General features: G+C 37.1%; 1 protein-coding gene across 1 annotated transcript in view; it reads left to right on the forward strand.

Moving 5' to 3' along the window:
- Positions 1-18,789, forward strand: part of PTPN14 (protein tyrosine phosphatase non-receptor type 14) — a 129,573-nt gene that overhangs the window by 87,526 nt on the left and 23,258 nt on the right. Inside the window, exons 7-12 of the mRNA XM_081327077.1 lie at positions 442-529; positions 4,047-4,135; positions 10,055-10,142; positions 11,575-11,657; positions 17,385-17,442; positions 17,597-17,679. Coding sequence (XP_081183203.1) covers positions 442-529; positions 4,047-4,135; positions 10,055-10,142; positions 11,575-11,657; positions 17,385-17,442; positions 17,597-17,679 — 489 coding nt within the window. The remainder of the gene's footprint in view (positions 1-441; positions 530-4,046; positions 4,136-10,054; positions 10,143-11,574; positions 11,658-17,384; positions 17,443-17,596; positions 17,680-18,789) is intronic.

Consider the following 18,789-nt stretch of genomic DNA (forward strand, 5'->3'; position numbering starts at 1 on the left):
TAAAGCTATTTGCTAAATGACTGGCAGATAGTACACTGAAATACGCATTTAGCTTAATCAGTTATAGAAGTTAACTCACTGACATCTAGAAACTGGATTAATAGCATCTACACCATTATAATATTTCCTTTGATTTTGCTTAGATTTAGGGTGTATTTACAATATTTGGATAAGTTGATGGACAGAAGACACATGAATATTGTAATTATCCAATGCAATTTGATAATTATTGTATTGTCCCCAGAAGCTATTGCCTGTTTTTTATTCTGTTCTTTTTATATTATGGGAGGGCTTTTTTTAAATGTTAGCTGTCCACAGTCACCCTTGTGAGATGAGAAGCCATGTGAACTGATTAAGAAAATAAATCCAAGCAAAGAGAATGTTAAAGTCTTTGGCCTTTTTAATAAGCTGGTATGATATTTCTGTTAATTTTATTTGTAGCAGCCTTTCTGCAGCAGAAGCAGAATTGCTTTACATCAGGGAAGTGGAACGATTAGATGGATTTGGGCAGGAAAGTTTTCCTGTGAAGGTAAGGAATTAGTGCTTATATTATATTGGTGAAGTAAAAAAGTAAAACAAACAAACATCTAAATAGATAAATGTTAGCCATTCAAGTAATGCTGCTATGCTGCTATGAGGAGGAGGAGCGGGGTGCTAATTTGGAAGAAGGGATAAAAAGTTTTTATCTGTTTAGCATTAAAGGTTTGGGACCAATCCTGCTGCAGCCAGTCTCAGCTGTTGCCCCTGAGAATTGATGCATTATTGTGATTAAGGTATCAGGGAAATTCATATTAAAATCATCTTTCGATGATGGAGCTGTCTGCCCAAGAGAGAGTGCCCACCATTCACGCAAATGGAGCTGTGCATGCGTACTCACCTGCCGCTTGTGCAGCCCGGTTCCAAACAAGCCGCAGCCCAGTACAAGGCTGCGGCCCAGGGTTGGAGACTCCTGTGTTAAGAGGCCTGTGTGGTCTATCCAAGGTAGCTCTCAGTCACACCACCCTTTTTTTTCTGAAGTATCTTGGAGCCAGTTCTCATGGGTCTCCAGCTTGTGTGCCTTGGAGAATAATGCCAGGCATATTTCTGAATGGCAGTTGTAGTGTTAGGGTTGATGTATTGTAGAAGCTGGGGCAGGGCAGTTGGCTGAGACTCCTGAAGCTTTGGGCCTCTACTTCAAGCCAGACATTGCAGCCTACTGCCACTGTACAGGGTGTGTGCATGTCAGATAAGCGGAACATAGGATGGTGTTGAGGTGACGTGCAGCGCCCTTGCAATCTTAAAGATAAGCACCCTGCCAAGAAATCAAATTTGTGACCAGCAGAGTGCTGCAATGGCTGTAACTATATGCATGGTTTGTAAATCCATTTTGTTAGTATTGTAATTTTGAACTGTCGCTGAATGAATAGTCAAAGAGACCAAAAAGAGTCCGCTGGATTTTCCAAATTGCTAAGGACCCTTACAGCAATAGGCATATCAATGCCACTGAAATGGAGTTTGGGGCATTTTAGCAAATGTTCTTTGTACAGCAAAGGATAAGCTGTTCCATCTACAAATCTGAACTCCAGATCACATGTCAGATTTGGTTTACACACACAAGTGTTAAATGGTGGAGTGTAGAATAAAATGTACCTCTTTAGACTAAATGGGGGAAGTCTCATTTTTTTTTCCACATTTAAGGCTAGATGCCAGAAGGGAGGAGTCTTTTGTACCTTGAATCATTAAAGAAAAGTGGAAAGTTCATTTGGCCATGTACTTTCCACATTAGAATTGAACAGAGCAAGCAAAGCAGAGCAAAAGAACAGAACAGAACAGAATAGCTGGAACGGACCTTGAGGTCTTCTAGTCCAGGCCCTTGCTTAAGCAGGAGACCATGTACAATTGCAGACAAATGGCTGTCCAGTCTCTTCTTAAAAACCTTCAGCAATGAAGCACCTATAACTTCTCTAGGCAAGGTATTACTGTTAATAAAGCAATAATCCCATTCTCTGTTGCACTTGGCTATCCTAATCTTCACAAACCGAAAACCACCAGCATTTTAAACTTGTCTTCCCGTCTGTTTGCAGCCTTGGTTTTAGCTCATTATTTTGGCCCCTTTTTAAAAAGAAAAGAAAAGGAATATTCAAAATATTTACAGTTGCAGTAATTTCATTGCATTCTTCTGCAATTGTGAACTGAGCAAATACAATGCTCTTGCTGGCTTTTTGTCACATTTCATATAATGCCGTCTTATTCTGAGTTAGTCAGCTGGTCTATCTGTATTAGAAAGACCCTCTACAAGGTTTGTTTCCCCTGTTGTTCTTTTGATTTTTATTGACTGGTCATGGTACATCATTTGTGTGAGGACATCATGGCACATTAGAAATCTCCTGCCCTCTTTTCCTTCTTGCTTCAGATACCCACAGATTGAGGCCTTGTGCCTGGAATCTCAAAATGCACAACTCTGCACTGACCTTCAATCCCTCCATTACATTCCAAAACCTCTTTTAGTTGCCCAGAATAAAAGACCTGGGGTGTTTGTGTGTGTAAGCGTGTGTGTATGTACAATAAAATTTAATATTCCTGTCTGGTTTTTTTTAAAAAAAATCAATCAGTATCTTCCCTTTGTACTTTTTTTCCTGTAATCATCTTCTTAATATGATTTTTTATCCTTTGATAATTCACACATTTTTACCCGGTAGCAATAATAATTATTGCGTGCATGCAGAATAATTCAGATTATTGCCTTTTGTAGCTTTAGGAAACACATTTTCCCCTCCTTGTGTTGGCTATGGAACCATGCCATTGCTTTATGTGCTATGGGCAATTCCATTTCTACCCTGAGGCTCATCCTAGCTCAAGATCACTCCTGCTTCTGCTGCAGCTGATAGAAAGAATCAGGACAATTCTCAAAATAGCTTGGAGGGATAGAAGCAAATAAACAGTTTGGCTAGCTCCTGTGGTTTGGATCTTGTGACAGTCTGCATCAAAGTTAATGACTTTTTGAACAATCACTAAACAAACGGTTGTAAATTGAGGACTTCTTGTAATCGTATTCTGATGCACATGAGTTACGTATCTTCGGCAAGAATCCAGAAAAGGGAGGCTAGTGATAAAAACTTTTTATCACAACAGCAGCTCCATCCCTTTTGTATAACGTTATGCCATAAGGGCAGAAGAGTGGAGCCTGTATTGGGAAGTCATGATGTACGTTTTATCATTTTGGGAGTAGTTGTATCTGGCAACTGACATCTACGGTAATGCCTTTGCAGAGCTACACAAAACCAAAGGGAGAGATGCCAAAACATAGGTGTATGGGCTAATTAAATAAATTGGGGCTGTGAGGAAAAAATATAATGATTTGAGGTCATTCAAGCTTCACCTATGCAGGTAGTTTTTGACTTACAAGCACAGTGGGAACCTGAAATGTTTGTTGATAGCGAGGAAGTTGTTAAGTGGGTCATGCCCAATTTTATAACATTTGCTGTGGTTGTTAAGTGAATTACTGCAGTTGTTAAGTAAATTCCATAGTTGTTAAGGGAATCCAGCTTCCCCCATTGGCTTTGCTTATTGGAAGCTGACTGGGAAGGTTGCAGATGGCAATCACATGATCCCAGGAGGCTGCAACCATTGTAAATACATGCTGGTTACCAAGTGCCCAAATTTTGATCACGTGACTGTGGGGATGTGCAACAGTCATGAATGTGAGGGCTGATCTTAAAACCACTTTTTCTTTTTTTGTGCGCCTTTGTAACTTTGAACAATCACTAAACAAACGGTTGTAAATTGAGGACTTCTTGTAATCCTATTCTGATGCACTGTACCTCCAGCAGTTTTTCTTAGAACCTTTTATTTTTAACATGACATGTAAGGCCAGGACTTTTCCCCGCTGATCTGTTTTATCAGCATTATATGATAAATCTAGTCAAGAAATTAGCTGATGCAAGTGACTGCTATTAAAAAAAGCTGGAGCTGCGTGGCAGTTTTAATCAAAGATTGGAATCTTTACATTTTCAGAGATTAGAATTTGGGCTAAAATTACTTCAATGTATCTTTAACTTTCTGTGCAGGACAATCAAGGAAATGACGTGCATCTTGGAATTTTCTGCATGGGGATTTTTCTAAAGAACCCAATGGGAAGATCCATAGGGAACTACAGGTAAAAGTAAGAGGAAGAAATTTTGCATTTGATTTGCCCAAAAGTGGATCAAAATGCATTTGAAACTTTTGGTTTTAGTAGAGGGGCAACAATGTAGGAAAGATTAATTGCTCTTATACTCTGCTTAATGCTGTCAAGATGCACAGGGGAAGCTGCATACTTGACTTGATAACCGATTTATTTGATCCAACAGGATTTGTATATATTAAGGTTTAGATTTCATCCACTGAAATCAATGAAAATACCAAGTGCTTTGCTTATCATAATGCTGTTGCTTATATTGTATTGGTGTTCTTTGGCTATCATTAGTGTTAGAATATGTTGTTGAAAAATGGTTTGTTTGACAGAGTATTATTAATACACAGTGGAAGTTGTACTGGGACTTTTAGGCAAACAGTAATGCACTAACACGAGTTTTATAACTTATTTTTACTCAGACAACAAAAAGAAACACAGTAAGAAATAGTCCAAATATCAATCCAGTATCATGCACATAAAAGTCAGTCCATAAAAACATAGTATCAAAATACAAAAACTGCTTACCAATATCAAAAACAATATACACTGTAGCAAGCAGTTGATTCTTGAGAGAATAAATATCAAGTTAGCAAACAAGAGAACAAGAGGTATCCAAACACTAACATCAAACACATATACAAGAACAACTATGTGTAACATCTAACTCTCTTTTATGTGGAATAATTACAGCCACACCCTTAGGCCGTTTAACTCCTTAAAGGTGCTTTTACTCCATTATATAATATTGTCACCCAAATCAAGTTTAATCTCTAACAATCTCCCCTTTTGGGTGGCATATTATACATATATTTTTACAATTTCAAATTACACATATCACAAACAGATTTATGCTTTATAGCACCCTGAGCTTTAGTAAACTGGTCAGCAATATTATCTTCAGTTGCACAATATTCCAGTTTAATCAAATTATCTTTAACACATTGTCTGACATTTAGATACCGTAGATCCGTATGTTTTGATCTAGTTTTCACTGCAGCATTAGTTGCTAATTTTATAGCTGCTTGATTGTCTTCATACACTTTTATTGGTTCATTACAATTTAAACCCATATCAAACAATAATTGTTTCCATACCAATAGCTCAGTACATAATAAAGATAGACAAGAAAATTCGGATTCAGTTGTTGATAAGCTTATATGCTTCTGTCTGTTAGACCTCCATCCTACTAAAGCGTTTCCCAATAATACAACCAATCCTGAAGTGGATTTCCTGGTTACAGTATCAGATGCAAAACTAGCATCTGCAAATGCTTTTAGTTCCAATTCCTTTGTTGGCTCTAGATATAGAGATTAATGTACGGATTAATGTATGGTGTGCTTCAAATATCTTAAAACTCTTTTCGCACCTTGCCAACATCTGGTTGTAGGATTCTCACAATATCTAGCTAAATGATTAACTGTAAATGCTATATCAGGTCTTGACCAGTTACATAAATACATCAAGCTGCCTATTAATGATTGATATATCTTTTTATCAAAGACATTGCTGTTATCTGCTGAACTCTCAAAACCTTGAACCATAGGTGTTTTTACTGGTTTACAGTTTTCCATATTATAACGTTTCAGCAAACCATTAATTTTCTTAGCTTGAGACAATTTAAATCCTTTACTAGTCCTGACAATATCCAGCCCTAGATAATGACTAATAGCTCCTAGATCTTTTACTCTAAATTTTCTTTTTAACCCTGAAATTATTCTTTCAGTTTCTGTTTCATCTTTTGCTATAATAGCAATATCATCAGTGAATAATAATAACAATGATAATTCACTATTTTGCTGTTTTATAAATAAACAAGGATCTGCAATACTAGCTTTAAATCCCAAACTATTTAACTCTTTTACTAAACATCTATTCCACTCATAACCTGACTGTTTTAAACCATACAAACTCTTATTCAGTTTCCAACAGTACCCTACCTTACTTTCTATTCCTGATGGAACTTTCATATATATATCATGGTTTAATGTTGCATGCAAATAAGCAGTTTCAATATCTACATGTTTTATACTATAATTCTTATTTGCTGCCCAAACTAAAGCAGCCCTAAGAGTGGAAGCTCTTAACGTTGGGGAAAATACTACATCATAATCACTATTATTCTGTGCAAATCCTTGAGCAACTAATCTTGCTTTATGTATTACCTCTCCTGTAACACTTTCTTTCAGTTTAAAAACCCATTTACATCCAATTAACTTTTCTGTTTTAGGTATTTTAACCTCTTGATAAACATTAAGATCTTGCAAAGACTTTATTTCTTTATCCATAGCTACTTTCCAATTCTTTCTTTCATTCTCAGGATACATTTTTATTTCTTCAACATTAGAAGGTTCAATGTCTATTTGACAAATTAAACCTGCCTCGAAACGATCAGGCTGTCGTCTTTCCCTGTTAGACCTTCTGAGAATTATTGGACTTATAGGTACATTTACATTATTATCTTCTTCCTCTCCTGTCTCCACTATCAGTGGTTCTTGTTTGATCTCTCTAGCAGTTTCCTCCTCTTCTTTATCACTTTCATTTGAGGAGTTAGTTAAATCTTGTTGAGGAATATATACAATATCTTCTACCCTTTCCCAGCCTGACTGTTCTTGAAAAACAGCGCTAGAACTACAATAAATGTTTTTAGTACCTTTCTCCCAGAACCGATAAGACTTATGGTTTAACTCATAGCCAACAAAAAATAATTGTTTAGCTCTATGTTCTCCTTTATTTCTTATTGAACTTGGAATATGTACCCAAGCAGGTGTCCCAAATGTGTGAATATAACTAAGATTTGGTTTTCTCTTATACCATAAGGTATAAGGAATTTTACCTGTAGCTGAACTAACCACATTGTTTAAAATATAATTAGCACATTTTGCTGCTTCTCCCCATAAGCTATCAGGTAAACCAGAATCTTCAATCATAGATCTAATCATAGCTTGCAATGTTTGGCCCCTCCGTTCAACAAATGCATTATGCTGAGGTCTATAAGGAGCTGTACGTCTATGCTCTATTCCTTCTGAAACTAACAGCTCATTAAACTGTTTATTAACAAACTCAGTTCCATTGTCTGTTATTATGGTTTTTACATTTAACTGAGTTTTCCTTTGTACAAACTTGAGCCAATTAGATATTGTTTGTATAGTTTCAGTTTTTGACGTAAGGAGATAACAGAACCCATATCTGCTATAATGGTCTAGAATATTTAATATGTAGCAAGCACCCCCTAAACTGGGTTTCATTGTTGTTGTTGTTAGTTGCGAAGTCGTGTCCGACCCATCGCGACCCTATGGACAATGTTCCTCCAGGCCTTCCTGTCCTCTACCATCTTCTGGAGTCCATCTAGGCTCACACATACTGCTTCAGTGACCTATCAAATCCATAAATACCAGTTCTAATGGAGTTGTGGTTTTAAATCCATCTAACCTATTAGCTGGTGCTGCCCTGCTCTTTTCTCTACCACATACGTTACACTGTAGATATTTCTTACAAGCCTTTAACTTAAACCCATTAGACAAAGCTACAGTTCTTTTTAGTGTATTAAAATTCACATGACCCAATCTTCTATGTAATAAATGAATACATTCATCATGTGGTTTTTGTTTTGTACAAGTAGTAGCCATTATTATAGGATCATTGCTAATTACAAACAAACCGTCTTTCATATTAGCTATTAAGTTCACTTCATTCTTTTGAATAAGACATTCCTCCCCTTGGAAAGTAACTTTAAAACCTGCTTCCAATAATGCCTTAACTGATAATAGATTATAATCACATCTGGGAACATATAGCATTTCCAAATTTTGTTTTAAAAATGAACAATAAACCTTACCCTCTCCAGAGACCTTGACTCTCCAGCCATTAGCCATAGAAATATATTTTTTACTAGACCTTATATTCTCAAAATCCCTTTTTATTTTTGAAATACAGTGTGTAGCTCCACTATCTACCACCCACCAATTGTGGTTATTAGTAGTTCTATTAGCTACAGCTACATTAATCAGCTTTTTATTCTTTCTATGGCTTTCCTTTCTCTGACAATTACTATTCTGACAAAACTTAGCAATATGTCCCTTTAACCCACAATTAAAGCATTTCCTTAAAATATAAGCAGATTCAGTCTTCTTTATTTCTTGTTGCAATGGCTCTCTCAACTGTTTTCTCTCCATACGACATCTTGATTCTTCCAACAACCTTCCAGTTATTGAAGAAACAGTTAGGTCTTCTTTGGACAAAACCTCCAAGGACGATACAAAGGCATCGTAGCTCTCATCCAATGATGATAAAATGATGTAAACCTGGTGAAGCTCTGAGAAAATAAGTTCTTTTTCTTGCAGTTCCAACAAAGTTGCTTTTATAAAGTTAAGGTGAGCTAACATATCGCCATTCTTTTCCAGTCTAGCTCTAAATAGCTTTCTGGTAAGATTTATATGAGCACCAACACTGTCCCGAACAAAAATCTTTTTCAACTTAGCCCAACATTTAGCAGCAGATTCTTCTCCACGCACATGGACTAGCTGTTGGTCTCCTAATGTTAGCCCAATGATAGATAAAGCCTTATCATTGTCTTTATTGAAGTCTACAATCTTCTTGTTATTTTCTTCATTAGTTGGATCCCAGGCAGTTACATCAGGAGGATTATGGACTATTTTCCAAAGACCTTGATTTTGTAATAGCAAACTACATTGTGTAGACCAGGATACGTAGTTTGACCCATTAAGCCGGGTAATGCAGAATGGATTGAATAGTCCTTGTGCCATTGTCTGAATTTGAAAACTCAGTTAGGAAATATAAATACAATACTGTGCCAGTCCTCAGCACCACACTGGATCTGGGCCCATAACCATTGTTAGAATATGTTGTTGAAAAATGGTTTGTTTGACAGAGTATTATTAATACACAGTGGAAGTTGTACTGGGACTTTTAGGCAAACAGTAATGCACTAACACGAGTTTTATAACTTATTTTTACTCAGACAACAAAAAGAAACACAGTAAGAAATAGTCCAAATATCAATCCAGTATCATGCACATAAAAGTCAGTCCATAAAAACATAGTATCAAAATACAAAAACTGCTTACCAATATCAAAAACAATATACACTGTAGCAAGCAGTTGATTCTTGAGAGAATAAATATCAAGTTAGCAAACAAGAGAACAAGAGGTATCCAAACACTAACATCAAACACATATACAAGAACAACTATGTGTAACATCTAACTCTCTTTTATGTGGAATAATTACAGCCACACCCTTAGGCCGTTTAACTCCTTAAAGATGCTTTTACTCCATTATATAATATTGTCACCCAAATCAGGTTTAATCTCTAACAGTTATTAGTCATGATTTATATATACAGAAAAACCTTTAAAAATGAATAAATCAGATCTTATTAATGTTTCCTTTGTCCTTCAGTTATTTTTTTCCTGCAAGAAGCCTAAGAACCATCAAAACACACCTAGATTTGTATTTGTTTATTTTTGCTTCTGAGAGGATCAGGATTTGTGATTACACTGTACATGCAATAAAATTATCTGGATTTATAATTATATGAAGAGAAATTTGACTTAAATGATTTATGAATATTTCTTCTTGTTATAAAACAAATATTCTGAACGTGTAGCTTATGTCAACTTTATTTACTTAAATAGTTATGTCACTCGTGTCCCCCAAATCAATCCTTTTAGGCAGTGCTGGATGGGAATTCTGGAAAGTAATAGCCCTTGCATTAAAAATATTTCCCAAAAAACCCAGCAAGGCAAATTGAGAGAGAGGAGGATCAAAATTTCGTGTCACTGTGTGTGTGTGTGTGTGTGTGTGTGTGTGTGTAATGGATAGCCAAATGACATTTTTTTTGCAATGACATTACCTGCTTTAAGCCATGTTGTTTTTCTATAGGTGGAATGATATTGGAAATATAACACACAACAAGTCTTCCATTGTTGTAGAATTGGTTAACAAAGAAGAAACTGTGCTGTTTCATACGGTAGGCAAATGATAAAAGATCAATCTCAGAACCATAAGTAATAATAAAAGTGACATATCCTGAGCCCAATGATAGATTGCAATAAAAGCTTCTATAGCTAAAGACAAGAAAATGTGGCTTCTTTTCTTAGAACTTTTTCTTGAGTAGTCTGATGGCTCCATAGAAGCAAAGCAAAGCATCCTGTTGGTTCTTTTTCAGAGAGAGAGACGTGCTGCTCAAATGGCAATTTCCACTTCATTCTGGTGAATGTTTACATCACCTAGGTATTCTATATGATAGAGAGCAGGAGCCTTCTTCCAGGGATGCTAACCAGGTGTAGCAAGATTGAAAAAATCATGCTGTCTTGCTGAGCCAATTTACCTTTGGAGAGAGGCTGTAATACAAATGATCTAAATTGGCATTGGGCTAACTCTACCAAATAATAGCAATAGCACTTAGATTTATATACCACCCCATAGTGCTTTACAGCATTCTCTGTGCCGTTTACCATGGCTGCTTATTTCCCCAACAATCTGTGTCCTCATTTTACTGACCTTGGAAGGATGGAGGACTGAGTCAATCTCAAGCCCGTCAGAATCAAACTCCAGGCTTTGGGCAGAGTTTGCCTATAATAGTGCATCCTAACCATTGCCACCAGCAGAGCTCTTTTAAATAAAGTTTGAAAAATGTGGGGACCGCTCAGTTAAATATGCATTCTCTCCCTTTGTGTTTGGCTTTAATAGCTTGGGAGTTCATGACTTTTTGAAGTACAAAGTTATAATAGTAGCATTTCTGTATGTATTTCCGTCCCTTTTATTTCAAAAGGCCTTTTAAGTTGAATTTTGCACTAAAACTGCAACCCAAAATTAGTTATGTGTTTACTGATGGAAGTGGGGCTTTGTGCTGGTCAGTTGGCTGTCAGGAAATGAATGGAGATGAGGGCTGAAGAGGGCAGTGCCAGCTGACTGTTAGCAGTCTCCCATTGAGAAGTGACCATCAACTCATCAGGAGTGGCCAAACTTAGCAGTCCAATGGCTACATGCTGATTCAACCGGATCTCCCCAATGTATAAATATCCTAGTTTAGGTAAACATATTCCTGCATTTTTCATACTGCTCTGCCTTTGGGAAACTTTGAACCAGTTACATCCACTTCTCAGCCATAGAACTGGCAAAGACTTGTTCTAGTTTAATAATGCAGCAGCCTTATTTATTCTTTAGCCCAGTCTTTGAGCCAGATGCTATGGCAAGATTGCACTAGTATCCCTGATCTACAATAACTTGACTGATGGTAACTTGGGATTTTTGGATATATTTTTCTGCAAAGCATTCTCCCTACTGAATATTTTAGAGGAACATGGTCAGTGTTATATAACTCTTTTTTATGTTTGTCCTAGTGAAATTTAGTGTTATTCTTTCCTTCTTTCTCCCTCCCATTTTTTCTGTTTTAAAAGGATGACCTTGAAAATGCCAAGTACATTTCACGGCTCTTTGCTGCGAAACACAAGTTTTACAAACAAAACAAAATCTGCACAGAGTAAGTACATATCTTTGGGAAATTCTGGCTGGCTGTAATAAATGTCAAGTAGTTGTGTTTTGGATTAGGTTATTTATGTATTTGTCATGTATTTGTCTGTTTGAGGCCATTGTATTATTTATTCTCCATCTGCTCATTACCCATACAGCAGAATCAAAAGATTATAACTCTAGACGTAATGTGTTTTCTTCATGGGTACACTACAAATGCAAAAAAATGGAAACATTCTTTTTTGTAGATGTCTTGGAAATCTTTCATTGAAAGAATGCTTTAAATGAAACAGATGAGAAGAAACGGCATGAAATTCAGGTGTTTCCAACTGTAGTCTAAAATGTACAGTTCAGTTTAGACATTTGTACAAGGCTTTATAAATTATTGGCAAGCCCCATAGGACTTTTCAATTTCTAACTTGACATTGGTAAACAAACCAGAATGAGAAAATTGGTTTCCAGAAACTTGCTTTGCCCTTCTGTTCCACTTGGAGTGCTTTTTAGTATGTTGCTGTCATTTATGGCAGTTCATGCCAAAGAATATTATATGTTGGTTGCTTTCTGTTTTATAGCTATCCCTATCTATACTGCATATTCATCTCTCCTTAGTTTTAAGCATTCTGTCCTCTGTCTTCCTTCATATTAACGAGTGGAGAAGAAAACCTTACTGCCACTTTATACAGATTGTGGTCTATGTTGAACTACCACTCTATCTGTGGGTACTGTAAGCTGCATTTTCTTGCAGGTAGTTAGTTATGTCACTTTGTTCTCAGGAATACAAGTAGCCTGTACTAGTGGTGTCAGTATAATAATGTGAAATCTGAATTATGGGGCCATTTAAATACTCTGTTGTATTCAGATGTTTCATTAGGTCTGATCAGGGCTTCCTAAATCTGGATAATCACTAGATTGCAGTAATGAGGTATAGAAAGCTCTATTATTATTATTATTATTATTATTGGATTGTTTTTGCAACAGACGTGGAAGTGGATTAATGTCTTATAAGATGTTTTAAAGAAGGATTCTTGAAATGCATATTGTGTCCACACTCATGTATTTATGGTAGCTACTATGAAATCACTGATCTATCACTGTTTATCTAAATGATTGAATGAATGGAGGAACTCATCAAAGATAAGTAACGAGGTGCCTTAATTCCCTTGTTAGAATTGCTTTGTAAGTCAACCTGTGCCCAAAGTGCCTTAAATAAGGTACCTTTTTGGTTATAATGCCCCAGCAGCTTGTGCATTTCAAGAGTATTCTGCAAATGATACTTTAGGGCAGTGCTGGCTGGGGAATTCTGGAAGTTGAAGTTGAAGTTCATACATCTTTAAAATGACTAGGATTGAGAAATAGTGTTTTAGGGTTTAATTAGTTAAAAGTATGGCTAAGAGAAAATCACGGTTAACTTTAGAACCTAGCTTACAAATTCTATATCTTTCCTAACAGTACTATCTATCATCTGTGGAGCTTTCATAACCATGTGTTTCCTACATGACAGTATTGCCATGCTAATTGAAATATTTATTAGATTTATACCTTGTCTTCTATACAGGTTCAATGCTTCCTTCTCCTGTCTGCCCTCACAATTGTAAACCTGTAAAGTAGTTTTTGCTTTGAGAGAGTGAGACTGGCCTGAAGTCCCCATGTGAGCTTCCATGGCTGAGGATGAATTAGAACTTGGTTCTCCCCGAGAAGTCAGAGAAAGGAGGAAGTATAAAAGTTTATAGCTGAAACCTAAATCACATCAAAACATTGCACACAAGTGAAATTGGTTGTTTCATTTGTAGCTTTGCATCCTTTGTTTTTCTTCTTATTGCAGCAGCCAGACAGAGAGCGTTGTATAACAACTGTCCTTTTATGACAACACCTATAGCCAGTTTCAGAAGGAAAGAAAAAAAAGATGGTAGAAGAAAGACAGCATGAGAAATAGCATTCCCCCTGCAGTGGCAAACGTTTTTTAGAGATGAGATAGGGAGTGGTAGAGTAAGGGGAAAGAAGTAATGTTTGCATTTGTTTTGTGTTTGCTTTTCTATATCTTTAAGCTCTGGAAGATAAGGGACAATGACTTAATGAGTTTCAGTTACAAAGAACAACAGAGTGACCTCATTTCCATAAAAAGGTGCCCCCCCCCCCCGTGAAAGAAAAGACCTAAAGCCTGCATGAGAGTAATGCCAGTTACTGTATGTCAGTAATTCACAGACAGAAGAGGGAGGGGGGGGGCAGGTCATAGCTCATCCACAGAGTTCAAACTCTGAAGGAAAAACCATGTACAGTTGCAAGAAAAAGTATGTGAACCCTTTGGGATTACGTGGAGTTTTGCATGAATTGGCCATAAAACGCACTCTAATCGTCATGTAAGTCACAACAATAGAAAAACACAGTCTGCTTAAAATAATACTACACAAACATTAGCTGTTGTCATGTTTTAATTGAACATAAGATGGAAACATTCACAGTGCAGGGTGGAAAAAGTATGTGAACCTTTGGACTTAATAACTGGTTGACCCTCCTTTGGCAGCAATAACCTCAACATTGATTTGTGCTTAGATTGTAAGCCGCCCTGAGTCTTCGGAGAAGGGCGGGATATAAATGGGATTAAAACCAAACAAAAAACAAACGTTTCCTGTAGTTGCAGATCAGACCTGCACAATGATCTGGAGTAATTTTGGACCACTCCTCTGCACAAAACTGTTTCAGTGTAGCAATATTCTTGGGATGTCTGGTGTGAATCGCTCTCTTAAGGTCAGGCCACAGCAGTTCAATTGGGTGGAGGTCAGGACTCTGACTGGGCCACTCCAGAAGGTGTATTCTGTTCTGTTGAAGCCATTGTTTTGTTGAATTACTTGTATGCTTTGGGTCATTGTCCTGTTGCATCACCCATCCTCTGCGGAGCTTCAGTTGGCGGACAGATGGTCGTACGTTTTCCTGCAAAATGTCCTGATAAATACTGGAATTCATTTTCCCATCAATGACAAACAATCCGTCCAGGCCCTGAGGCAGCAAAGCAGCCCCAAACCATGATGCTCCTTCTGCCATGTTTTACAGTGGGGATGAGGTTTTGATGTTGTTGTGCTGTGCCTTTTTTTCTCCACACATAGTGTTGTGTGTTTTTCCCAAACAACTCAATTTTGGTTTCATCTGTCCACAGTATATTTTGCCAGTAGTGCTGTGGAACATCCAGGTGCTCTTTTGCAAACTTCAAACGTGATGCAATATTTTTTTTGGACAGCAATGGCTTCCTCCGTGGTGTCCTCCCATGTACTCCATTCTTGTTTAATGTTTTCCTTATTGTAGATGTGTCAACAAAAATGTTAGCATGTGCCAGAGATTTCTGTAGGTCTTTAGCTGACACTCTAGGATTCTTCTTTACCTCATTAAGCATTATGCGCTGTGCTCTTGCAGTCATTTTTACAGGACGACCACGCCTAGGGAGAGTAGCAACAGTGCTAAACTTTCTCCATTTGTAGACAGTCTGTCTTACCATGGACACATGAACATCAAGGCTTTTGGAGATACTTTTGTAACCCTTTCCAGCTTCATGCAAGTCAACAATTCTTGATCGTAGGTCTTCTGAGAGCTCTTTTCTGCGAGGCATGGTTCACATCAGACAGTGCTTCTTGAGACCAGTAAACCCAAAACAGGTGTGTGTTTTTAAAGGGCAGGACAGCTGTCAGCAACACATCCAATATCATCACACTGGTTGGAGTCAAGGTTGGCTCACTCCTGGCTCCAATTAGCTCTTGGAGAAGTCATTAGGCTAGGGGTTCACATACTTTTTCCACCCTGCACTGTGAATGTTTCCATCTTATGTTCAATTAAAACATGACAACTGCTAATGTTTGTGTAGCATTATTTTAAGCAGACTGTGTTTTTCTATTGTTGTGACTTACATGACGTTTAGAGCGCATTTTATGGCCAATTCATGCAAAACTCCACGTAATCCCAAAGGGCTCACATACTTTTTCTTGCAACTGTATATCTATACTCCAAACGCAAGTTTTTGAGTTTTTTGGCTAAAATCTTGGCCATCTTTGTAGTGGTTCAAAACTCTTGGAGTTTTCTCTTGGTGCATCTTTAATAAAAAGTAATATAAAATGTGTGATGACTTGATCCAGATTTGAATCACCACAGACAGAGCGGGAGGAGATTTTGCATGATTTTTTTTTTTAAATCCCATTTATATCCCGCCCTTCTCCGAAGACTCAGGGCGGCTTACAATTTTAAGCACAAACCAATGTGCTTAGCAATAGCTTTCATTCTATGTATATGCCTGCTTATTAGGGCTTTCGGGCTCCCCCAAGCGGCATTATTACAAAGTCAGCTTATTGCCCCCAACAATCTGGGTCCTCATGACTGGGGGAAGAGCAAAAGGAAAAAAAAAAAGAGGAACTGCAGCTGTATCAACCCCATTTTCGTCCCCTCTGTTCTCCCATTCATTTTATTTTAGGTGTCCCTGCCATCCAACATACCGCTACATGGAGCTGTATGAAGACTAGGGCTTTTATTTCTACATGTGAATTTTTTAGCATTTGGAATTTTCTTAAGCATTCAGAATTTTCTTCATTTGGGTGAAAACGTGATGGTCTAGGTCACGGGTGTCAAACTTGCCGCGTCACGTGACATGTCACAACGTACCGCGACTTTTTTTTTTCCATTGCTGGAGCTGGGGTGGGCGCAGCCTCTATATGATGCCACTGGCCCATGGACAGGCAATTTGACGCCCCTGGTCTAGAGAGTATTTGTGAAGTTGGAAGAATTGTTTTTTTCATGTGAGATGTTAATATATTTGTTTTATTGATGTTGATGTCATGTTGCTTGAAAACCTTTTTTTTTACTTTTTGAATATTCTACTTTTGCTGTTAACTGCCTTTGGAGTCTTGTCTGGAAAGTGGTCAGAGTCTCTTCAGAATTTAGTCTAAGAGTATGTTGGCTGGGTTGATAGCATTAGTTCCCAAGATCTATGATTTCTAGCTGCGAAGTTTTCCATATCTTTTATCTTTCGAGTCCGCTCTTTGTAATTATCATGGAGGCGGGGTATGAGTGGGTATTTTCTAACTGCACATCACGTCATTTAGCAGATAAGAAAGTGTAAGATGAGGAATTCCACCTTTCCTTTCTACACGTAAGCACTTTATTTCTACTGTGTGTTGTGATTTTTTTTTAATTTTGTGCCTCTTTGTTCTGTCTCCCATTTCCATGCTTCTTCCTATTTTAACATGAAATTCCATCCACCTGCTTGTTTCTCTCTTAGCCTGCGAGTGCCTTTATCGTGTTGGGTGATTTGGTACGCTCTTACTATTATCTTTTTTAAAATTCCTTTTCCAAAACTGGCCTTCTCCAACCTGGTGCCCTTCACATCCTAGAACTATAATGCTCATCACCTCAATAATGGAGGTGACAGAAATTGTGGTTAAATGCGTCTGGAGAGCTCTAATTGGAGGAACATTGGCCTAAACAATATCAAATTAACTCTGATTATTTGGTTTGGTTCTGTTGAATTTATTCTTTGCATTTTCCGGTTAAAATAAATTTGTTCTCATGTGTGATAGTAAATGTTAACGCCTTTATAAATAATACTCCCTATTTCTTTAGCTTATATATTTTCATATCCATTTCAAAACAGATCATTACAGCCGTTATGTAACAGACTTTTCATACCACTTGCATTACAGTACATGTTCTGCATTTTACAGAATTACAGTGATTAAGAATCATTTCCATATTTTCCCTACAGACAATCAAATTCTCCTCCCCCTATCAGACGGCGGCCCACATGGAGTAGATCATCTTTGGTAAATATCTTGCCATAAGTGCAGAGCTCAAGAGACATGGATCACTCTGGAGCTTCTCCAACTACAAACAGTTGATTATAATAAACAGATTTGTAGACAGAGTTGCTATAAATAAATGTCCAATGTGTATGTTTTATTTTACTTCACTTTCTAGCCAAGGCAGCACCCATTTATTATGCCTCCTGTGCATGTCCAATGTGGAGAACACTACACTGAAACTCACAATTCCCAAGGTTAGTGATGGGAATGGGAATAATAACAACAACAGATATAGTGCTGACTTTTAAAAAAGGAATTTACAATATCAAACTTTTTTGCAATATGAGGAGGATATGCTTTTTTTTTGCATGAGGTTTGTATAACTTAGTCAATATTTGAGGAGTCCACATTCCTGCAATTGGTTGAAGACAGAGCAGAGTTAAATGACTTTAATCTTTGTTCAGTATATGCATCCTCTTTTTGAAATAGGTTTGCATTCTGGTTTTGCCTTTCCAAGTCCAAAGATCTAGACTCAGCAATCTCCGTGTTTGTATTTGGCCCACTGGCCAGATACATAGTTGATAATAGTTGCCAGATTGAAATGGAGCCTTTCTGATTTACAGCCATAGTTCTTAGTCATATCTCCCTTTCTCACGGAAGGTAACTGGTGATCTAGCTAATACTTGAACTGAATGGCAGAGAAAGTGAAGTAAGTAAGTAAATAATCCATTAATAAGAATTATTTAGGAATGCCATTTCTAGTGTGTTAAAAACTAAAATTGCAGAGATATAAAAGGTATGTCTTGAAACAGTAACAGGCTGATGGAAATAATAAAATAGCTCTAATTCTATCCTAAAGTTTGGAAATAGATGGTTGCTTTATTTTTGCTACAGTTTAGAAAAAGTATCTGCTTATATTTGCATCTGTATGTCCCCTTAGAGGGTCCAAGGGAAAATTGGAGCCTTTATTTATTTATTTTACAGTTTTTATATAAAAGACTGGACAAACATAACACTTGAAATTATAAAATCAGCAGTTGAAATAAATCAAAATTATAAAAAGCAATAAATTATTTCTTCAAGTTGGACTCCAATAAAACTTAGCTAGAAATAGTCTCTGAAGATCTAAAAACTTCAAAGGAGCTTATAGACATCTGGTGGTCAAGAATTCCAGAATTTGGAAACTACCATAGAGAAGTCTTATCATTCATATTTGGTCTTCTCAGAACAAGTTCTTGCCAGTCTCCCCTCCCCCCCACCTAATTTCCTTCAGTGAATAGAGAAGATCTAAAATAAAATTATAACTGTTCTTAGTTGAACATAATTACCATTATTCTTTTAAGCTTACTCCCATTAACATGTTGATGA

The sequence above is a fragment of the Vipera berus genome, assembly GCF_964194415.1.
Source record: "Vipera berus genome assembly, chromosome: 1".
Classification (NCBI taxonomy): domain Eukaryota; kingdom Metazoa; phylum Chordata; class Lepidosauria; order Squamata; family Viperidae; genus Vipera; species Vipera berus.